This window comes from Bufo bufo, chromosome 1 (assembly GCF_905171765.1).
Source record: "Bufo bufo chromosome 1, aBufBuf1.1, whole genome shotgun sequence".
Taxonomy (NCBI): domain Eukaryota; kingdom Metazoa; phylum Chordata; class Amphibia; order Anura; family Bufonidae; genus Bufo; species Bufo bufo.
In genome coordinates this window covers 379,627,376-379,652,280 of record NC_053389.1, presented here as the reverse complement: position 1 = coordinate 379,652,280, position 24,905 = coordinate 379,627,376, and the positions used below count along the sequence as shown (strand labels likewise).

General features: G+C 43.5%; 1 protein-coding gene across 5 annotated transcripts in view; it reads right to left on the bottom strand.

Annotated features, from left to right (window-relative positions):
* Positions 1-11,493: 11,493 nt before the first annotated feature.
* The window catches only part of P4HA2 (prolyl 4-hydroxylase subunit alpha 2), a 179,044-nt gene continuing 165,632 nt past the window's right edge, over positions 11,494-24,905 (bottom strand). For all 5 annotated transcript variants that reach the window (XM_040405214.1, XM_040405245.1, XM_040405236.1 and 2 more), the window contains one exon: positions 11,494-12,214. In XM_040405214.1, coding sequence (XP_040261148.1) covers positions 12,144-12,214 — 71 coding nt within the window. In that variant the 3' untranslated portion in view covers positions 11,494-12,143. The remainder of the gene's footprint in view (positions 12,215-24,905) is intronic.

Here is a 24,905-nt window from a genome sequence, read left to right as displayed (position 1 = left end):
TTAGTGTCTCCATATTCTGAAAGCCATATATTTATTTATTTTTTGGCCGATTTTCTTATGTAGGGTCTCAATTTTTGCTGGATGAGAAGACGGTTTGATTGGTATTATTTTGGGGTGATTATGACTTTTTGATCACTTGGTATTACACTTTATGTGATGTAGGGTGACAAGAAATGCTTTTTTTTTACACCGTTTTTATTTTATTTACGGTGTTCATCTGAGGGGTTAGTTCAGGTTATATTTTTATACAGCACGTTGTTATGGACACGGCAATACCTAATATGTATACTTTTTTAATTATTTCAGTTTTATATAATAAATTCATTTTTGAAACAAAAAATTCATGTTTTAGTGTCTCCATATTCTGAGAGCCATAGTTATTTTTATTTTTTGCCCGATTGTTTTATGTAGGGGCTCATTTATTGCAGGATGGTTTGATTAATACTACTATGGGGGGCATATGCCTTTTTGATTTTTTTTTATGCCAGTTTTTATTTAATTTTTTCTATGGCGTTCAGGTGAGGGGGTGGATCATGTGATATTTTTGTAAAGCCGGTCGTTACAGACGTGGCAATACCGAATATGTATGGTTTCCTTTTTTTATTTTGTGTGTATTATTTTATGATTTTTCTTTTCTTCAAGCTTTATTTTATTATTATGAAAAACACTTTTTTTTTTTAGCTATTTATTTTTGTCCCAATCTGGGACTTCAACTTCTGGGGTCTAATCCCCACTGTCATGCCCTGCTCAGACTATGTACGGAGGTCTGCCAGATTAGCAGCACGTGTCTAGTCATTTGTTTTGTTTTGGAGTCGTGCTAGATCCGCCTCCCTTCAGGTGCTCTGGGTGGGGTCGTTGGTTTATATTACTCTCACTCCCAGGGTTCCGTGCGGGTGATAGCTTCTGTCAGGCTGTGGAAGCAAGGAAGGAAGGTTTGGCTGTTCCTGCTCTGATAAGATAAGTTTGTTTCGGATTTCTTTGGTTTGCTGTCTAGGCTGTTTGAGTGACGTCTGTCCCCTCCAGGTTCTGAGGGAGCAGGCTGCCCCTTTTCCCATTTCACCATCTCAGGGATTCCAGGGTATTTTCAGCCCCGGCACGAGGACACATTATTCCCACCTTCAGGGTCTGAATGTGGGCAAAGCAGAATAGGGAGAGCTGTTAGGGATATGCTAGGAGGTGACCTTATCCCCAGCTTCTCGCCTAGAAAACTTGTTAGTTTTGTTATCTGTGAATCTTATATCCTGTCCGCTGTGACAATTACAATACAACCTGTATTGTAATGCATTGGCTGTCAGCTTTTATGCTGACAGCCTGCCTGTGAGACCCAGCCTAAGGGCTGGATCTCACAGGCTTCCGTAGAATGCAAGCTCCGATGCCTATGGAAGGCATCGGGCTTGATTTCTCTGCCATCGGGTGCCCACCACTGCAGCGCGGGGACCCGAAGGGGAAGCGGAGGGCACCTGTGCCCTCTGCATGCCATCGTCAGCTTTGACCATGGCATACAAGGGGTTAATACGCCGGCATCTGTGTTTTCACCAATGCCGGCTTATGCAGCAGGGGCTTGGCTGTCAGTGACTTCCTTTGTCCGTGCAGCTGATTGGGTTGGGCGCAGCTCCTGCACCCGCCTGATCATTTACGGCGCTGGTCCTCAAGTCACGTCCACCAGCGCCGTACGTGTACGGCGAGGGTCCTTAAGGGGTTAAAGGGAATCGGTCACCAGTTTTATGCTGCTAGGTTCTAACAGCTGCAGCACATGCCAATAGGTCACCATATTCATGAGCTCCCGGCTCTCCCCGCCCACCCGTCTCTGACTGACAGTTTTGTTCCAAATTAATCAGCAACTCAAGAATATTCAGGACTCATCATAATGCACTGGAGTTGTACAATACAAGATTTTGGCAAAACGGCAAAGTCAATTAAAGTAAGTGACCCATTATTTTGCTTAGGGGGTCATGTCTCTTGTTTAAGTTGCCCTTAGGTCACCATAAAACTGGTGACAGATTCCCTTTAACCCCTAAGGACCCACCCATGATGTGCATGTATGTCATTTCTTTCCGGGACTTAAAACCCTGTGACGTAGATGTACTACATGGTGATCGGGCGGGTGCAGGAGCTGTGCCCGCCCAATCAGCGGCAGGGGTCCGGCTGTCACCGATAGCCAGACCCCTGCTGCATGTGCCGACATCGGTGAAATCACCAATGCCGGCGCATTAACCCTTCATGTGCCGCGGTCAGCGCTGACCACGGCATGTGCAATGACCGGCAGGCATCGGGTCCCCGTGCTGCTGTGACGGGGACCCGATGGCATGGAAGACAGTGCAATGCCTTCCTTAGGCATCGGGGCTGCCTTCCAGTGGAGAGACTGAGATCCAGCCCCCTTGATCTCACTGGCAGGAAGCTGTATGAGTAATACACACTGTATTACACATACAGCCAATGCATTCCAATACAGAAGTATTGGAATGCATTGTAAAGGGGATCAGACCCCCAAAAGTTGAAGTCCCAAAGTGGGACAAAAAAAATTGTGAACAAAAAGGTTGAAAAAGTAAAGTTTTCCCCCCAAAATGTGTAAATATTAAGTATCGTTGCGTCCGTATCGACCGGCTCTATAAATCTATCACATGACCTAACACCTCAGATGAACACCATAAAAAAAAAAATAACAACTGTGCTAAATAAACCATTTTTTTGTCACCTTACATCACTAAAAGTACACCAAGCGATCAAAAAGGCGTATGCCCGCCAAAATAGTACCAATCTAACCAACACCTAATCCTGCAAAAAATTAGCCCCTACCTAAGATAATCGCCCAAAAACTGAAAAAACTATGGCTCTCAGAATATGGAGACACTAAAACATGATTTTTTTGTTTCAAAAATGAAATCATTGTGTGTCTTACCTAAATAAAAAAGTTGACATATTAGGTATCGCCGTGTCCTTAATAACCTGGTCTCTAAAAATATCACATGACCTAACCCCTCAGATGAATACCGTAAAAAAAAATGGTGTGAAAAAAGCCATTTTTTGTCACCTTACATCACAAAAAGTATAATAGCAAGCGATCAAAAAGTCATATGCACCCTATAATAGTACCAATCAAACCGTCATCTCATCCCCAAAAAAATTAGCCCCTACACAAGACAGTCGGCCAAAAAATTTATAAAACTATGGCTTTCAGAATGTGGAGACACAAAAAAAATGTTTTTTCAAAAATGCTTTATTATGTAAAACTAAAACAAACAACCAAAAAAAGTTGTCATATTTGGTATTGTCACGTCCGTTACGGACCTGCTCTATAAAAATACCACATGATCTAACCTGTCAGATGAATGTTGTAAATAACAAAAAATAAAAACAGTGCCAAAACAGCTATTTCTTGTTACCTTGCCTCACAAAAAGTGTAATATAGAGCAACCAAAAATCATATGTACCCTAAAATAGTACCAACAAAACTGCCACCTTATCCTGTAGTTTCCAAAATGGGGTCACTTTTTTGGAGTTTCTACTCTAGGGGGGCATCAGGGGGGCTTCAAATGGGACATGGTGTCAAAAAAACAGTCCAGCAAAATATGCCTTCCAAAAACCGTATGGCATTACTTTCCTTCTGCGCCCTGCCGTGTGCCCGTACAGCAGTTTAGGACCATATATGGGGTGTTTCGGTAAACTACAGAATCAGGGCCATAAATATTGGCTGTTAACCCTTGCTTTGTAACTGGAAAAAACGGATTAAAATAGAAAATCTGCCAAAAAAGTGAAATTTAGAAATTTTCTCTTTATTTTCCATTAATTCTTGTGGAACACCTAAAGGGTTAACAAAGTTTGTAAAATCAGTTTTGAATACCTTGAGGGATGTAGTTTGCAAAATGGGGTCATTTTTGGGTGGTTTCTATTATGTAAGCCTCACAAAGTGACTTCAGACCTGAACTGGTCCTGAAAAAGTGGGTTTTTAGAAATTTTCTTAAAAATCTCAAGATTTGCTTCTAAACTTCTAAGGCTGGGTTCACACGGGCGAGATTTCCACGCGGGTGCAATGCGTGAGGTGAACGAATTGCACCCGCACTGAATCCGGACCCATTCATTTTTATGGGTCTGTGCACATGAGCGGTGATTTTCACGCATCACTTGTGCGTTGCGTGAAAATCGCAGCATGCTCTATTTTGTGCGTTTTTCACACAATGCAGGCCCCATAGAAGTGAATAGGGCTGCGTGAAAATCACAAGCAGATGCGGATGCGGTGCGATTTTCACGAACGGTTGCTAGGAGACGATCGGGATGGGGACCCGATCATTATTATTTTCCCTTATAACATAATAACATAAATAATAGCATTCTTAATACAGAATGCATAGTACAATAGGGCTGGAGGGGTTAAAAAAAATAAATAATTTAACTCACCTTAATCCCCTTGTTCGCACAGCCCGGCTTCTCTTCTGTCTTCTTCTTTGAGGAATAGGACCTTTGATGACGTCACTGAGCTCATCACATGCTCTTTTTTACCATGGTGATGGGTCAGGTGACAGACCATGTGATGCACGTAGTCACGTCACCACAGGTCCTTTTCCTGTGCACAGCAAAGATGAAGGCAGAAGAGAAGCCGGGCTGCGCGAGCAAGTGGATTAAGGTGAGTTAAATTATAATTATTTTTTTTTAACCCCTTCAGCCCCATTGTACTATGCATTCTGTATTAAGAATGCTATTATTATAACCTTGTTATAAGGGAAAATAATAAAATCTACACAACACCTAACCCAAACCGAAACTTCTGTGATGAAGTCCGGGTTCGGGTTTGGGTACCAAACATGCCGATTTTTCTCACGCGCGTGCAAAACACATTACAATGTTTTGCACTCGCTCGGAAAAATCGCGCATTTTCCCGCAACGCACCCGCATCTTATCCGGGCCAAAAACATGACGCCCGTGTGAAAGATGCCTAAGCCTTCTAACGTCCCCAAAAAATAAAATGGCATTCACAAAATGATCCAAACATGAAGTAGACATGTAAGGGAATGTAAAGTAATAACTATTATAAAAGTAGAGAAATTTACATTTGTAAATTTGCTAATTTTTCCCAATTTTTTGTAAATGTTTAATTTTTCTATAAATAAAAAAAAAAATTGGACCAAATTTTACCACTGTCATTAATTACAATACGTGACGAGAAAACAATCTCAGAATGGCCTGGATAAGTAAAAGCGTTTTAAAGTTATCACCACATAAAGTGACATGTCAGATTTGCAAAAAATGGCCTGGTCCTTAAAGGGGTATTCCCATCTTCTTCATCCGATTTTATTAAATTATATAACCCCCATTGAACTTTTTTCAAAATATATATATTATAAAAAAAAAAATATACTATTCTCTTAAAATTCTTATTATTCCAATTCATTGTTGATCTGCGCTGCCCATGGATATGGCAACCGCTAGCCGGCCACATCCATGGACCGCGCTTGCGCAGATCTTTCCCTCGTGATCCAGTGGCCGGCCTCCATTCTATCCTGGAGCACGCACGTCGCCGGCCGGCCGTTCGGGCATGCGCTGATCCATTTTCCTTTGAGCCACGTCTAAAATGGAGCCGCGACGCAGCACAAAGGAAGATAGTTTAGCGCATGTGCGGCCGCCCGAACAATTCGTGGAAGAGATGAGTCCGGACAGCGTTGGAGAGCCAGCGGAGGATCGGGACACTACTTCAGAAGGGGTATTTTTACATGCACCACCAATTCTACCAACGATTGGGGGCTGATGGAGGCACTTGGGCGGCTGATAGAGGCACTTGGGTGGCTGATGGAGGCATATTGGGGGCTGTTTGAGGCATATAGGGGGCTGTTGGAGGCACAATGGGGGGCTGATGGAGGCATATGGGGGGCTGATTGATGTAGCAGAGCTGAATATGCTGCTGTTCAGCCATAGTTCTAGTGGGGAAGGGAATAGACAGATGTAGCAGAGCTGTATATGTGTCGGGTCAGCATCAATGCTGGTGGAAGAGAGAAACAGATGTAGCAGAGCTGTTAATGTGTCGAGTCAGCATCAATGCTGGTGGAAGAGGTAAACAGATGTAGCAGAGCTGTATATGTTTCAGGTCAGCATCAATGCTGGTGGAAGAGAGAAACTGATGTAGCAGAGCTGTATATGTGTTCGGTCAGCATCAATGCTGGTGGAAGAGAGAAACTGATGTAGCAAAGCTGTATATGTGTCGGGTCATCATCAATGCTGGTGGAAGAGAGAAACTGATGTAGCAGAGCTGTATATGTGTCGGGTCAGCATAAATGCTGGTGGAAGAGAGAAACTGATGTAGCAGAGCTGTATATGTGTCGAGTCAGCATCAATGCTGGTGTAAGAGAGAAACTGATGTAGCAGAGCTGAATACGCTGCTGTTCAGACAGTTCTAATGGGGAAGGGAATAGACAGATGTAGCAGTGTTGTATATGTGGCGGGTCAGCATCGATGCTGGTAGAAGAGAGAAACAGATGTAGCAGAGATGAATATGCGGCTGTTCCGACAGTGCTGGTTGAAGAGATAAACAGACAGATGTAGCAGAGCTGTATATGAAGCTTTTCAGACACAGTGCTAGTGAGGAAGTAGAATAAAGATGTAGCAGGGCTGTATAGGAAGCCATTCAGCCAAAGTGATGTTAGGGGACTGGAGAAGACACATGTAGCTGAGCTGTATATGCATCTATAAAGATACATAGTGTAAGGTTTATACACAACTAGAGTACAGCTGTAATGGAAACAAATCTTCATCAGTGCTGGTGGGTGGGGGTTGATCAAGCTTTTGAGCTAATGTATAATATGGAATTATAGTTTTTGATGCACAGAATGGGGTTTGTAAAAGATCAGACTGAGATTTTGTGTGTAAAACTGCAGAGCAGCCACGTGTTACTGTACCCTGAGCTCACTTCACAGGGCTCTCTGATGATTCCCCAGCAGGGGGAGGGGCCTCACAGACACTGCAGGCTGCCAGACTGATGAGTCATACTCTTCACATGAACTAGCACGCAAGGACTGAGTTCTCAGTGTGATGTCATAAGGAGGTGTGGCCGGCCTTCACTCAAACTGCCTAAGCCCGCCCAGCCTTATCTGCAGGGAACCAGGAAGTGATTCACTGTAACTGCAGCTCAGGCTGATTTAGCAAGATGGGAATACCCCTTTAAGATGAAAAATGGCATGGTTCTGAAGGGGTTAAAATGTACAGTTCCACAAAAAAATTAAATTCCTCCTGTGGTATTTATCTCCCGCTAGACAAACCAAAAGGAATAAGTCCTACTTGGATCGATGCTGGAAGAGTTGTGGTGGGACTGCACAATCCCTAAGGTGGCTAAAGTCGGAAATGCAAAAATTCTTAGTGAGGAGATTATTCATATCATGTGTGTGAGCCGCAAACGTATGTGGTCTTTTACTTTCAGTAGCTGGTGTGACCCCTCCACCTTGTGCAGCAATTACTAAAACGTTTCTGGTAATTGTTTAATCCTGCACATTGGAGGAATTTTAACATAGTAACATAGTATACAAGGCCGAAAAAATACATTTGTCCATCCAGTTCGGCCTGTTATCCTGCAAGTTGATCCAGAGGAAGGCAAAAAAAAAACGTGAGATAGAAGCCAATTTTCCTCACTTTAGGGGAATAAAAAATTCCTTCCCGACTCCAATCAGACTAACTACCTGGATCAACGACCCCTCTCTAGTAGCTATAGCCTGTTATATTATTACACTCCAGAAATACATCCAGGCCCCTCTTGAATTCCTTTATTGTACTCACCATCACCACCTCCTCAGGCAGAGAGTTCCATAGTCTCACTGCTCTTACCGTAAAGAATCCTCTTCTATGTTTGTGTACAAACCTTCTTTCCTCCAGACGCAGAGGATGTCCCCTCGTCCCAGTCACAGTCCTGGGGATAAATAGATGATGGGATAGATCTCTGTACTGATCCCTGATATATTTATACATATTAATTAGATCTCCCCTCAGTCGTCTTTTTTCTAAAGTGAATAACCCCAATTTTGATAATCTTTCAGGGTACTGTAGTTGCCCCATTCCAGTTATTACTTTAGTTGCCCTCCTCTGGACCCTCTCCAGCTCTGCTATGTCTGCCTTGTTCACAGGAGCCCAGAACTGTACACAGTACTCCATGTGTGGTCTGACTAGCGATTTGTAAAGTGGTAGGACTATGTTCTTATCACGGGCATCTATGCCCTTTTGATGCAACCCATTATCTTATTGGCCTTGGCAGCAGCTGCCTGACACTGGTTTTTCAATTTTAATCCATTCCTCTATACAACACAGCTTCAATTCGGTTATGTAGGGAGTTTACACCCGAGAACTGCTTGCTTCAGGTCCTTCCACAACTTTGGCATTGGATTTAGGTCAAGACTTTGATTTGTCTATTCCAAAACGTTAACTTTATCATTCTTTAACCATTCTTTGGTAGAACAACTAGTGTGCTTAGGATCGTTATCTTGCTGCATGACCCACGTTCTCTTGAGATTCAGATCATGGACAGATGTCCTGACATTTTCCTTTAAAATTTGCTGGTATAATTCAGAAATGATTATCCCATAAATCAGGGCTGGCCAACCTGCAGCTCTCCAGTTGTTGCAAAACTACAACTCCCAGCATGCCCAGAAAGTCTACAGCTATCAGCCTACAGCAGGGAATGGTGGGAGTTGTAGTTTTACAACAGCTGGAGAGCCGCAGGTTGGCCAGCCTGGCTTAGATGCAGCAAAACAGTTCAAAACCATGACACTACCACCACTGTGGTTCACGGATGGAACAAAGCTTTTAAACAGCATTTTCCTTTTTCTAAACAGAACACTTCTCATTTAAAATTAAAAAGTTCTACTTGCTCTCACCTGTCCACAAGACAATGGGGAGACGGGGTGGGGGGACATTTATCAAAGCTTTAATACCACCAAATTGATATAGCAAATCGCAAATTATGGTGCGCATGCCATACGAGTGCTGCAGTCTCTGAAAACAGCTGATCAGCAGGGGTTGTGGAAATAGTACATCCACCAATCTGATTTTGGAACCGGACAACCCCTTTAATAAATTAGTTGCATCTTACTTCAGCATACAAAGCATCAAGACTGGTGTATGGGATTGACAGTCTTCATAAATGTTCTCCCATTGTTCCATTAGCTTTCTGGCTTGTCCAGGTGATATTTAGCAAACTGCAGACAAGCAGCAATGTTCTTTTTAGAGAACAGCGGCTTTCTCCTTGCAATCCTGCCATGCACACAATTGTTGTTCAGTGTCCTCCTGATGGTGGACTTATGAGCATTAACATTACTAATGTGAGAAAGGCCTTTAGTCGTTTGGAGGTTACCTTGGGTTCCTTTGAGACCTTGCAAACTATTACACGCCTTGCTCTTGGCTTGATCTCTGTTGGTGAACCACTCCTGGGAGGGTAATAATGATCTTGAATTTCCTCCATTTGTGCGAAATCTGTCTGACTTTGGATTGGTGGTGTTTTGTATTGCATCTTAGCTTCACATATGAACAGAGATGAGCTGCAATACCATATACCCACTTTAGACAGGTGTAGTACTGTTTTAGTAAGAAAGAAGCCATGTATTTCTAATTCTGGATAACCCTATTAATATACATTGCAGCTCTGCATCAGCTTTACATTTTTATATTGCAAAGCCTCCCAAAGACACATTTACTTTGTGAAGAAATTTGCCCCTCTGATACAGCTTCAGTCATATTTGTTCATATTTGACAAGAAAAAATAGTTCTAAAATGTAGCTGTATTATACTGTCCAAACAATGGATACTTCAGCAGCACCTGACTGATGGAAGTCATAATGCAAATGCCTTTTTGTGGACGTTTGTACCATTTAACCATGTAGGTAAATCCCATTCTTTCTGTCATTGCAGCCAAGCATGGCTTTCCATTTCAGAGGATTGTGGACTAGTAAGCATTTTCTCATTGATCTTTAGGCCCCTTTCACATGGGCGAGAATTCAGCGCGGGTGCAATGCGTGAGGTGAACGCATTGCACCCGCACTGAATCCGGACCCATTCACTTCCTTACTAAAATGTGGCTTGAGGGGTTAAAAAAAATAAAAAATAAAATTAACTCGCCTCATCCTATTGTTCGCGCAGCCGGCATTAGTCTTCTTTCAGGACCTGCGGAAAAACCTTTGCTGTAATCGCGCTCACCACGTGGTGAGCACAGTGACGTCAGCGCAGGTCCTGCTGAATGAAGATAGAAGGATAGTCTATCTTCATTCAGCAGGATCTGCGCTGACATCACCGCGCCCACCACGTGGCGAGCACGATTAAGTCAAAGGTCCTTTTGCAGGTCCTGAAAGATGAAGAAAGAAGACGATGCCGGCTGCGCGAACAATAGGATGAGGAGAGTTAATTTTTTTTTAACCCCTTAAGCAACATTTTAGTAAGCATTCTGTATTAAGAATGCTATTATTTTCCTTTATAACCATTATATAAGGGAAAATAATAAAATCTACAGAACACCTAACCTAAACACGAACTTCAGTGAAGAAGTCCGGGTACCACAATGCGTGAAAAACGCATTGCACTTGCGCGGAAAAAACTGAACATCGGAACGCAATCGCAGTCAAAACTGACTGCAATTGCATGCCTACTCGCTTGGTTTTCACGCAATGCAAACGCGCCGCATTTGGAACAAATCCGGGACGCCCATGTGAAAGGGGCCTTATGGTTTGGTGTCCCTTGGAGATATCAGTCATGACATTACGATAATACATTGATCACAGGAGAAAGGACCTCTCAGGATTGGCAACAGACCTGCATTTTCCATGATCTTTAGGCATGATGAAAAAGAAACTGGTAACTCACTCCAGTGTGAAAATCTTTTCACTGAGCCAAAAATGTACAGTGTATAAACCCGTCAACTCACTTAGGCTAGGCACAGCTGTATTTGTCCGAATGATTTCCAGCATAGCTCCTGGGTTGCGGCTGAATATACGCTGATCCCCATTACAGATAATGGGGGCCAGAAGGCACCTCTGCAGCTTCCAGCAATGCCGCATACAGAGAAAGCTGGCAGGATGTCAAAACAGCCTGCCAGATGTAACAAGCGCTAGTGTGAAACTAGCCTTACCTATTTGGATTGCTCACCATTGCCTCACTACAGCTATTTCCGATTGTGTTGAGAGGGCCAGCCAATCATGGCCCATTATAGTGAAACGTTTTTCATACTGACTTCATCCCAGCACGCCATGTGGTCAAGCCCACTCATATTTTGTCATGTTAACATCATGTAGGAGTTTTAACAACGGGGTCCTGAACAACATTTGCATTGGAATGGTGAGAAATTCTAATAAGAAAGTACTGTATATAGTCAAGCATATTAATATTCTGAGTTCACTTATAATTTTTTTTATTTCTATCCCCAGAAGATCCCCTTTAAAAGATAAAGGGAGCTGACTGATGAACCACGCTGACTACATTAAGATGCTCAAAAAGTTATCATTTGTTATACACTGTAGAAGCATAGCCACATCACACTTTATTTTATTATTACAAAAATAGACTTAACAGTTCAACCAAATGCCTCGACCCATAAGAAAATGTACAATGAAAGGAAACGTTGTACATCCATATCAGAAAACATTTTTAGTTACAACACCATGGCTCACAATGCACTTGTCCCCATAACCACCAACATGATTTTAGTAGGTTGTCATATCAATAGTCACCAAGGGCACAACAGGAAAAACCCTGATATAGAAGTTGTGGCTGCTTTAAAAAAAATTCTGGTGGAACATATTTAGGTGTGCTTCTTATCTTGGTTTTGATCACATTTCAGATTTACGCAACACACAGAAAATAAGTAGCAATATTTCATCTCTGTATGCCATCAGCTGTATATCCCCAAGATAAGAGAAATAAATATAGGTACTGCTATTCAGAATTACAGTAAATTATATTTTAGCATCTTGCTACTTATGGGCTTCTCTCTGTTGTATCAAGTTAAAGGTTGAGTGGAATTGGCTGCATGGCTTTGGAATTCCAGGATCTCCACGGTTTCACCACACTGGATGCCAGGAGTGAGTTACAGAAATTACAAAAAGTTCTAAAAACAGAATGTAAAATTAAAATATAAAAAAAGAACAAAAAAAATAAAAATAAAAATCGATAGCTGCATATACTGCATGTCAGTCAACTTCTGTTAATCCACAAGGCCTTAGAAATTCTTGTCCTCTTTCATGAAACCATTTATTTGAAACTAGAAAAAAAGGAAAAAATATGAGCTCAAAACAGTTTATAAAGCGTTAGAAACCTGCATGTAGAAGAAGTTAAACATAATAGTAATCGCAATACCACTAAAATGGTGGCCTCAGGGATATCGATTTAAGATGTTTTATACAACCTTTTTTGGTCCGAGGGCCACATCGCTCTATTTCAAGGGGAAGCAAATAAAAAAAAATGTTGATCGGCGCTCATTTGCATCGGCCTATTACACAGGCCAATGTAAAGTGATTGGGGAGGAGTGATCGCTATCACAGTCATTCCTCCTTCATTTAGTAATCTTGATTATCGGTAGCACATCCCTCATTACACAGATGTGCAGCATGATTATACCAGCCAGTTATCATGAATAAGCATTCCTATGAACACTTGTTCCCATTAATTGACCTGAATATCTCACAGTGTAATAGCGGCTTAAAGGGATAGCCCAGTAAAAATGAATTTTTAACACGTTCCTGCAGCAAGGTCCCTAAAACCGGAGAGGTAAACTTACCTGCTCCCCGCCGATTCGGTCCTCTGCACTACCCCTACTGCCTCCATCTTCCGGTCCCCGCGCTTTTTTCACCTGGCGGTGCATGGCCATGGTCACATGCGCCTCGCAAGCCAATGACTGTCGTCATCGGTAATGTGTCCACAAGCAGCATGTCACCACTGAAGCCAGTCATCAACTGGAGTGATGTATGTGACCTTGCCCATGCACTGCCAGGTGTAAACAGTCCAGGAACCGGAAGATGGAGGCAGCGCAGAGGACAAGGGCGGCATGGAGAAGGCAAGCATGAATCTTCTGATTCAGGGGCAATGCTACAGGAACTGGTTAAAAAATCCTTTTACAGGAAAAACCCAGAAAAGTGGAGACATTTCATTTCATCCTGCCTCCTATTTATAAATCGTAGCTTTCCTTCCCTGCAGAGGTTGGCGCTCATTGGTTATTACAACCTCCTGCCAGTTATAGGCGCTATGTAATAACCAGTAAGCACTTTCCTTTACTAGTGGCGAAAGCGCTTATTGGTTAACACTTTAATATCCAGGCCTGAACAGACACTTTTTTTGTGATTTAGCGCACGTGGAACTATTTTGTGTTTTATGTGTTGGGACAAAAAAAAATATTTTTGCAACAATTTTTTACTTGACACATAGGGCCTTAGAATTTATTTTTTGATTTTATTTGGGGGAAAAACTGTACAAAACATTTTGAAAAAGTATTTTTTTTTCAAACTATAGCCCCTTATTCTTTAAATATGCAAATGGCCATCAAAATAAAATTATTATAATTAGTTCCCTATTTTGGGTCAGTCGTTTTGTTATATAATATGTATGGTTTCACATGAATGGGGCGATAATGGTGACTGTTTTGGTTGGTGTGGGTGTTTTTTCTTTTATGCATTTTATTATTTAAAAAAAATTTTTAACTTCATTTTTAATATATTTCTGCTACAAAATATATCCCCCAAGAAGGTAATAAAAAGACCTTTGGGGGACACTGACACTTTGTTAATTTTTCACTTTTTCCTTTTATTTGTATTTGATTAATATTTTTTTATATTATATTTTTTTTAAATATATTTTTGCCACATAATATTTTATTTCTTTTTTTTTCTTTCATTTGTGTTTTATTATATATTTTTTGTTTTTATTTGTTAACAGATTTTTTAAATATATTTTTTTCACATTTGTCCCCAAGAGGACACTGAAAGACCTTTGGGAGACAATAGGAGATTTTTTTTGGAAACTATTTCCACTGTAACTGGGGCATCGTAAGGAGCCCCAGTTACAGGGGAAATCAGCCTGCTGTGGGGACTGAGCAGGGTGTCCTGACACTGCAGCTCTGCGCTCCTCTGCCCCCAAGCCGGGTCCACCTTGCATACCGTGCCGCTCACCTATCTGAGGAGAAGGCAGAAGCGCTGATACACTGCTTCTGCCTTCTCCTCAGCTCCCCTGCCGTCACTTACACATGGGACCCGTCCTGCTCCTGCTACAGTGCGGGAGCAGGAGCTGTAATGCTCTGTCGTGTGGCGCACATGGCAGAAACACAGCTGGTCGCATGATCATCTGTGTTCTTATCCAGGAGGACTGGGGCTGCAAACCATGGCTCTGGTGGCCACATGCGGCCCACGGGTTGTGCACCCCCGTTTTATATAGTATACATTTATTAGGTCACATCTGATAGACGCTAATTGGAGAACTGAAGACACATTCTTATTTCCTACTGCAATTGCAACATTTTTCTGCAATGAAATGTATTGTGGGGGATTTATCAAAATTTGCACTCCAGAATTCTGGCTTTAAAAAGTTGCAGATTAGGGGCTTTTCAAATGTTTATGGTTCCTTGCGCAAAAATGTGAGTTAACATCGCAGCGGTGAGCAGGTGTAATTACAAGCCATCCAATTCACTGCTATGGGGTGGCTCTTTCCTATTCAAGTGTATAGAGGATAGATCTTCAATATTAAAATTCCAGAAAAAATCCTTTAACATGTTAAAACACCTGTAAAATACTAAAATTATAAATGGAAAAACTCAATAGCATCACATGTATTTAAACTACTATCTCTCTTTAACCCCTTCAGTCCCAGCATGTACAGTGGAAGTGAGGTGCTTCAAAATGGCACCCGCTCTTGAGCACAGCGTGCACCTGCTGTTTTTTAACCCTTAGAATACCGGAGGTTTATTCTTTTTTTTCTTCCACGTCTTCCTGGAGCCATTCACATATCCATATGAGGGCTTTTTTTTTGCTGGAGAAGTTGTACTTTCTAATGCCACAATTTAATATGGGATACAATGTAGTGGGAAGCGGGGAAAAAAAATTCAAAATCGGGTGGAATTGGAACAAAAATGCAATTCCTCAACAGTTCTACAGATTTTGTCCATACGGCATTCCCTTTGACCTGTGCCCTTCATTCTCTGGGTCAGTACCATTACAAAGATACGACATATGTATAGTTGTTATATGTTTAAATACTGAAAAAATGTCTGACCCCCATAGCTTTTTTTTTGTGTGGGGGCTCATTTTTTGCGGGATGATCTGTAGTTTTTATTGATACTATTTTGGTGTAACTTTTTCATCACATTTTAATAAAAAAATTTTGGGGTAAGAAAACAGAGGGGAAAAAATGCCGAATCGGCCATTTTGAAACTTTTTTTCATTACGCCATTCGCAGTATTAAAAAAATATTTTTCTATTTTAATAGTATGGGCATTATTGGGAAAGGGGGGTTAAATTGGTTATATATATATATTTTTTTTACTTTTTTTAAACTTTTGTAGTAGCCTCACATATATATATTTTTTAATAGAATATTACTATACTCCCATAGGGAGTATAGTAATACATGGATTGCTGTATTGGCTGGGTCTCTTCAGAGAGACCCAGCCTATTAGAATTAGGCCTCATGCACACAACCGTTGTTGTGTTCCGTGTCCATTGTTCCGTTTTCCGTGATTTTCTGCGGACCCACTGACTTTCAATGGGTCTGTTGAAAACTCGAAAAATGCACCGTTTGACATCCGCGTCCGTGTTTCCAGTCCGTCAAAAAAATAGGACCTGTCCTATCTTTTTCACGGACAACGGTTCGCGGACCCATTCAAGTCAATGGGTCCGTGAAAAAACATGGAGGCACACAAGATTGTCATCCGCATCTGTGATCCGTGTCAGTTTTTTTCCTATCATTTTCAAAGCAAACTTGACTTAGATTTTTTTTTCACTTTTCATGTCTGGTGATCCTCCAAAAATCAAGGAAAACACACTGAAACGGATCACGGAACCCCGTTTTGCGGACCGTGAAAAAATACTGTCGTGTGCATGAGGCCTTAATGACCATCTAAAGGCTGTAAAGTCTGCGACTGGCATTATTGCCAGTCATGGACATTAGCCGCGGGCCTCTGCCGTTTGAAAGAACAGAGACCCACTTGCTATGGCGCCTGCGATCAGGTGCCATATTTAAAGACCTCACCAGTGCCATACATGTATAGCGCTGGTAGCAAAAGGGTTAAAAGCGGAAGCTCATGCTTCCTTCCTCTGGCTGAGATTGGGAAAGGTGTTCCATACTAGTAATAGGTGTGAGCATGTACAATGTTTCCAGGCCGATTACTAGTATATTCCAATGCTGGCCTGCAGGTGACAGCATTGCATTGGAATATACAGAATCCTGTAATCTTCCCAGCCTGGGCTGCCTTCCTCTGGCCGAGATTGCAGAAGGCATTCCATATTAGTAATAGGTTTCCAGGCTGAGTACTAGTATATTCTAATGCTAGCCTGCAGAGGGCCAATGAATCCTGTATTCTGTAATGGATATCCATTACAGAACACAAGTGACAATCTAATGATTGTATGTTATAGTCACCTACGGTATAACATGCAATCATTAAAAAAAAAAAGTTTTTAAAATATAAAAAAGATTAAAAATTTCAAAATCACCTCCTTTTCCATAGAATAAAAAACAAAAACAAAAAACACACACATCGCAGAGTCCTAAAACGCCCGTACTATTAAAATATAGAAATATTTATCCAATACTTCGAACAGTGCAATGAAAAAAAAAAATATCGAAATGTCCGATTTGCAGCTTTTTTTGTTGCTTTATCTACCCCTCAAAAAACTGAATAAAAAGTGATCATTAAAGTCATACACACCCCAAAATGGTATCCTTGAAGAGTACAGATTTCTTCGGAAACAAATGAGCCCTCACACTGTTCCATAGACATATGGGGGTTAGAATATGGAAATGCAAAGAAAGAATTTGTTTTTTTTCCAAAGTTTTTTTATTTTATTAAAACACAAGAAAAACTATACAAATGTAGAATCGCCATAATCAAAATGACCCCATGTGGATTTTTTTTTCCCCACTTCTCATATGCAAAAGTAAATGGTACCATTAGAAAGCACAATTTGTCCCACAAAAATCAAGCCCTCATATGGCTATGTGAACATAAAAATAAAATGATGGCTCCTGGAAGGCCAGGAGTAAAAAAAAAAAAAAAAAAAAGGTAGTAAATATTAAATACCATGTATAATACACTTGTTGTTTGAAAAGTGTCCGGACACGTGATAACTTTACCATTTACTTTGTGTTGTGCTCACATCCCATACATAAAAAAAAAAAAAAAGGAGGGTCAGTCAGCACACCAAACCGCAGGAGCACATTGCTATGGCAAGGAACAACATGAAAAGACGAAAACATGCAATGCGACAATTCACTGCAATATAGAGTACAAAATTGCATAAAAATGTGCTACACTATAAGTGAGAGATACTTGGCAAATCGTTTTGTACAAAATAATCTGAGCCCGTCTGCCGAACGTCAAGGCAATCTCTATTAGACGGGTTCCTACGCTAAATTCTACCTGTTAGGCGCCATGACGGCTACCATACACTTCAGGGAGTGTAGGTTACACAGCAGGCCCCCTCCACAACACCACCGCCGCCATTGGATACCAAGGGCTGCAGTGAGAGTCCACAAACTATCTCACTCCTGGTGCCATGGCTTCAGTGAGTGAAGGGGAGCAGGCCTGACTATGTACTGACACTAATTAAAATCAGCCTGTGAAGGCAGACACCAGGAGTGAGATAGTTTGTGGACTCTCACTGCAGCCCTTGGTATCCTATGGCGGCGGTGGTGTTGTGGAGTGGGCCTGCTGTGTAACCTACACTCCCTGAAGTGTATGGTAGCCGTCATGGCGCCTAACAGGTAGAATTTAGCGTAGGAACACGTCTAATAGAGATTGCCTTGACGTTCGGCAGACGGGCTCAGATTATTTTGTACAAAACGATTTGCCAAGTATCTCTCACTTATAGTGTAGCACTTGTAATTTTTATGCAATTTTGTACTCTATATTGCAGTGAATTGTCGCATTGCATGTTTTCATCTTTTCACATCCCATACATGACAAAGATGATGCCTTTCTGCAGAATTGCTCACAAAATATAAGAAATGTCATCAGTGACATCATGTATACTCTGAAAAACCATATATAAAGCATGCACGGAGAAGAAAACCCTCTGCCTGTTCACACATGCTCAGTCCATTGCTGTACCCCTACATGAACAGCATTGTATATCACAATGAATGTAATTATGAACAGTAATGTACCTGGTTACTCAGCCAATTGGAGGATCCAGGCGATGAGAGGTAGGAAGATACGTTGTGGTGGGAGGGTACAAGAAAGGAGGTGTACTAGAAGTGCTAGCTGGGGCAAGAAAGTGTAGTGGGCAGGTATGCTGCCAACAAAAAAGTGTAGTGGGCAGGTATGCTGCCAACAAAAAAGTGTAGTGGGCAGGTATGCTGCCAACAAAAAAAGTGTAGTGGGCAGGTATGCTGCCAACAAAAAAAGTGTAGTGGGCAGGTATGCTGCCAACAAAAAAGTGTAGTAGGCAGGTATGCTGCCAACAAGAAAGTGTAGTGGGCAGGTATACTGCCAACAAGAAAATGTAGTGGGCAGGTATACTGCCAACAAAAAAGTGTAGTGGGCAGGTATACTGCCAACAAGAAAGTGTAGTGAGCAAGTATACTGCCAACAAGAAAGTGTAGTGGGCAGGTATACTGCCAACAAGAAAGTGTAGTGGGCAGGTATACTGCCAACAAGAAAGTGTAGTGGGCAGGTATACTGCCAACAAGAAAGTGTAGAGGGCAGGTATACTGCCAACAAGAAAGTGTAGTGGGCAGGTATACTGCCAACAAGAAAGTGTAGTGGGCAGGTATACTGCCAACAAGAAAGTGTAGTGGGCAGGTATACTGCCAACAAGAAAGTGTAGTAGGCAGGTATGCTGCCAACAAGAAAGTGTAGTAGGCAGGTATGCTGCCAACAAAAAAAGTGTAGTGGGCAGGTATGCTGCCAACAAAAAAAGTGTAGTGGGCAGGTATGCTGCCAACAAAAAAGTGTAGTAGGCAGGTATGCTGCCAACAAGAAAGTGTAGTGGGCAGGTATACTGCCAACAAGAAAATGTAGTGGGCAGGTATACTGCCAACAAAAAAGTGTAGTGGGCAGGTATACTGCCAACAAGAAAGTGTAGTGAGCAAGTATACTGCCAACAAGAAAGTGTAGTGGGCAGGTATACTGCCAACAAGAAAGTGTAGTGGGCAGGTATACTGCCAACAAGAAAGTGTAGAGGGCAGGTATACTGCCAACAAGAAAGTGTAGAGGGCAGGTATACTGCCAACAAGAAAGTGTAGTGGGCAGGTATACTGCCAACAAGAAAGTGTAGTGGGCAGGTATACTGCCAACAAGAAAGTGTAGTGGGCAGGTATACTGCCAACAAGAAAGTGTAGTAGGCAGGTATGCTGCCAACAAGAAAGTGTAGTAGGCAGGTATGCTGCCAACAAAAAAAGTGTAGTGGGCAGGTATGCTGCCAACAAAAAAAGTGTAGTGGGCAGGTATGCTGCCAACAAAAAAGTGTAGTAGGCAGGTATGCTGCCAACAAGAAAGTGTAGTGGGCAGGTATACTGCCAACAAGAAAATGTAGTGGGCAGGTATACTGCCAACAAAAAAGTGTAGTGGGCAGGTATATTGCGAACAAACAGTTATGCAGCACTGTGGGAACTCTTGTAGTAGCAACATGCTCATAAAATGGAACTTCCAAATGTGCACAAACAGCACACGCCAAGAAAATCCAGTCATCAGAAAAACTCCAAAGCAAATAAGGAAGTACCAACTTATGCTTGTGTGCATGAGGCATAAAACAAAAATGTTTCAAGCATGAGTGCAGTCTGTGTTTAAAATGGACTGCACCCTCAGTGAAAACAAATCCATTAAATTCAAAGGCTCCTATACACTAATGGTTGATAGGAGATGCTGTGTGTGATTATTCATAGTTTTTCTTTTAATGTGTGCCAAAAATGCAAGAAAAATTATGGTACAGTATATGCGTTAAGGCCTGTTTGTGTTAAAGGGAACCTGTGATCAACTTTATGCTGATCTCACTGAGGGCAGTGACAGATGCTCTGATTTCAGCGGTGTGTCACTGATGAGCTAAAAGTAAGTGGTTGCTGAGAACCAGCATCATAATCATTGCAGAACAGGCCTTGAAAAGAGTCAAATCTGCTTGAGAAGAGTCATGGTTATTCATAATCTCCTGCACTCTCGCCCATCTGCTGATTATTGGCAGTTCTCTCCTAGAGAGAAAGGGAGAAAACTAGGTAGAAGACTGTCAATCATCAGCAGGTAGGCAGGGAGAGCAGGAATTCATGAATAACCATGACTCTTCTCAGGTGACCGGTAGAGATGTCCCGAATAGTTCGCCGGCGAATAGTTCCCGGCGAACATAGCTTGTTCGCGTTCGCCGCAGCGGGCGAACATATGCGATGCTCGGTCCGCCCCCTATTCGTCATCATTGTGTAAACTTTGACCCTGTACCTCACAGTCAGCAGACACATTCCAGCCAATCAGCAGCAGATCCTCCCTCCCAGACAGCATCCATTTTAGATTCATTCGGAAGCTGCATTCTTAGGGCTCTTTCACACTTGCGTTGTTGGGATCCGGCATGCACTTCCGTTGCCGGAGGTGCCTGCCGGATCCGGAAAAACGCAAGTGTACTGAAAGCATTTGAAGACGGAACCGTCTTCCAAATGCTTTCAGTGTTACTATGGCACCCAGGACGCTATTAAAGTCCTGGTTGCCATAGTAGGAGCGGGGAGCGGGGGAGCGGTATACTTACAGTCCGTGCGGCTCCCGGGGCGCTCCAGAATGACGTCAGAGCGCCCCATGCGCATGGATGACGTGATCCATGCGATCACGTGATCCATGCTCTTGGGGCGCCCTGACGTCACTCTGGAGCGCCCGGGGAGCCGCACGGACGGTAAGTACACTGCTCCCCCGCTCCCCGCTACACTTACCATGGCTGTCAGGACTTTAGCGTCCCGGCAGCCATGGTAACCACTCTGAAAAAGCTAAATGTCGGCTCCGGCAATGCGCCGAAACGACGTTTAGCTTAAGGCCGGATCCGGATCAATGCCTTCCAATGGGCATTAATTCCGGATCCGGCCTTGCGGCAAGTGTTCCGGATTTTTGGCCGGAGCAAAAAGCGCAGCATGCTGCGGTATTTTCTCCGGCCAACAAACGTTCCGTACCGGAACTGAAGACATCCTGATGCATCCTGAACGGATTACTCTCCATTCAGAATGCATTAGGATAATCCTGATCAGGATTCTTCCGGCATAGAGCCCCGACGACGGAACTCTATGCCGGAAGACAATAACGCAGGTGTGAAAGAGCCCTTAGTGAGAGGAGGGACAGTGCTGCTGCTGCTGATTTAATAGGGAAAGCGTTAGCTAGGGCAGTGTTCTGTGTCCACAGACTCATCTGCTGTAAGGACAGTGTCCTGACAGCACCCCAAAAAGCCCTTTTTAGGGCTGGTACATCAGTCTGTATATATATATATATATATATATATATATATATATATATATATATATATATATATATATATATATATATATATATATATATATATATATTGCAGTTGCCTGCCCGTGTGTGAGAGGCTGCAGGCTCACAGACTGTACTGTGTGCACACCATTCATACAGGGTGTCACAGACAGTACCTTGCAGATAAAAAAAAGTCAATTTATTATTATTTTATTTATATAATCGCAGTTGCCAGACAGTGAGGCTGCAGGCTCACAGACTGTACTGTGTCACACTCACAATACCTGGCAGATAAAAAAAAGCCAATTTATTTTTTCTCTGTAATAAATATAAATCGCAGTTGCAAGCCAGTGTGTGGCAGGCCCACACAGACTGTACTGTGCCCACTGCCCACCACTTATATAGGGTGACACAGTACCTTGCACGCATAGTACCACTTATCTAAAAAAAAAAGACAGGCAGAGGCAGGCCACCCCGCAGGGGACGTCGTGGTGCTGTGATTTCCACTGGCCCTGGAATAATGCCCAGTGTTCAGAGGCCACGTACCCTGAACCCAAAAAATTCTGAGAAAATAGTTGACTGGCTTACACAGGACACCCAATCTTCAACAGCTTCCGGTAAGAACCTTGACACCCCATCCTCCTCCAGCTCAGCTTCGGTCACCTGCTCTCAAGTTACCACTCTCCCGCCCGCCGCCACCACCACCACCACCACCACCACCACCACTACCACCACAGCCGCTTCACTTGATCCGTCAGAGGAGTTATTTACACATCAGTTGGATTAAATTAGTGATGCGCAACCATTATTGCCAGAGGATGTAGATAACAGGGATATGTCTCAGTCAGGCAGGATTACACACATGGACGTACAGTGTGATGATGATGATGATGATGATGTTGTACCTGCTGCTGCTTCCTTTGCTGAGGTGTCAGATACAAGTGAAGTGGTTGATGATGACGATGTGTCCGTGGATGCCACGTGGGTGCCTGCTCGAAGAGAAGAAGAAGAAGAGGGGGAAAGTTCAGAAGGGGAGACAGAGAGAAGGAGCAGACGAGTTGGAAGCAGGGGGAGGTTGTCGCAAGGAGCTAGTGGCACAGTCAGACAGCATGTATCGGCACCCGGGGTCAGCCAGACAGCACGCCAAATCAACGCATGCTGTTGCCACCACCAGAATGCAGTCATTGCAAAGCTCAGCAGTGTGGCATTTTTTGTGTGTGTCTGCCTTTGATAACAGCAATGCCATTTGCAACCTGTGCCAAAAGAAACTGAGTCGTGGGAAGTCCAACACCCACCTCGGTACAACTGCTTTGCGAAGGCACATGATCGCACATCACAAACGCCTATGGGATCAACACATGAGTACAAGCAGCACACAAACTCAAAGCCGCCATCCTCCTCCTGGTCCAGCATCTTCAGCCACGTCAACCACTGCTGTCCTCCTTGCCCCCTCTCAACCATCCGCCACTCCGTCTCTCGCCTTGAGCAGTTCCTGCTCATCTGCCCACAGTCAGGTGTCTGTCAAGGACATGTTTGAGCGTAAGAAGCCAATGTCACAAAGTCACCCCCTTGCCCGGCGTCTGACAGCTGGCTTGACGGAACTCTTAGCCCGTCAGCTTTTACCATACCGGCTGGTGGAGTCTGAGGCCTTCAAAAAATTTGTCGCTATTGGGACACCACAGTGGAAGGTACCCGGACAATTTATTTTTTTTTTTTTCAAAAAAGGCAATCCCAAACCTCTACTCTGAAATTGAAAAGGAAGTCACGGCATCTCTGGCATACAGTGTTGGGGCAAGGGTCCATCTGACCACTGATACCTGGTCTGCAAAGCACGGTCAGGGCAGGTATATCACCTACACTGCGCATTGGGTCAACCTGCTGACGGCTGAGAAGCATGGAATGCGTGGCTCTGCAGCGGAGTTGGTGACACCGCCACGACTTGCAGGCAGACCTACTGCCACCTCCTCTACTCCTCCTACTCCATCCTCTTTGATAACCTCCTCGGCTGAGTCCTCTTCTGCTGCGGCATCTGGCTGCACATCAACTGAATCCCCCCAGCTCCCCAGGGGCTATTCCACATCCCGGATACGACAGTGTCACGCTGTCTTGGGGCTGACTTGCCTGAAAGCAGAGAGCCACACCGGACCAGCACTCCTGTCCGCCCTGAACGCACAGGTGGATCAGTGGCTGACCCCGCACCAACTGGAGATCGGCAAAGTGGTGTGTGACAATGGAAGCAATTTGTCGGCGGCATTGAATTATGGCAAGTTTTCACATGTGCCGTGCATGGCACATGTGTTGAATCTCATCGTACAACACTTTGTGTCTAAGTACCCAGGCTTACAGGACGTCCTCAAGCAGGCCAGGAAGGTGTGTGGCCATTTCAGGCGTTCCTCCACGGCCATGGCGCACTTTTCAGATATCCAGCGGCGAAACAACATGCCAGTGAGGCGCTTGATTTGCGACAGCCCGACACGTTGGAATTCAACACTCCTAATGTTCGACCGCTTGCTCCAACAAGAAAAAGCAGTCAACGAGTATTTGCATGACCGGGGTGCTAGGACAGCCTCTGCGGAGCTGGGAATTTTTTTGCCACGTTACTGGACGCTCATGCGCAATGCCTGTAGGCTCATGTGTCCTTTTGAGGAGGTGACAAACCTAGTCAGTCGCACCGGAGGCACCATCAGCAACCTAATCCCATTTGTTTTCTTCCTGGAGCATGCCCTGCGAAGAGTGCTGGATCAGGCTGTAGATGAGCGTGAAGAGGAAGAGGAAGAGTTGTGGTCACCATCACCACCAGAAACAGCCTTGTCACCAACCACAGCAGGCATCCCAGGGTGCTCGTTGTTGTCACCTATCTGGGACCCGTGGTGTTGTACGTGGCTGGGGGGAAGAACAGACAGTCAATGACATCAGTGAGGACGAGGAATGGGAAATGAGTAGCTCGGCATCCAACCTTGTGCAAATGGGGTCTTTCATGCTGTCATGTCTGTTGAGGGACCCTTGTATAAAAAAGATGAAGGAGAACGACCTGTACTGGGTGGCCACGCTACTAGACCCCCGGTATAAGCAGAAAGTGGCGGAAATGTTACCAAATTACCGAAAGTCGAAAAGGATGCAGCAGTTCAAAACCAAACTAAAAAATATGCTTTACACAGCTTATAAGGGGGATGTCACAGCACAACGGGAATCAAACAGGGGAAGAGGTGAAAGTAATCCTCCTTCTCCCACGACTACGCCGGCAAGGACAGGACGCTTTACAGACGTGTTGTTGATGGAGGACATGCAGAGCTTTTTCAGTCCTACACATCGC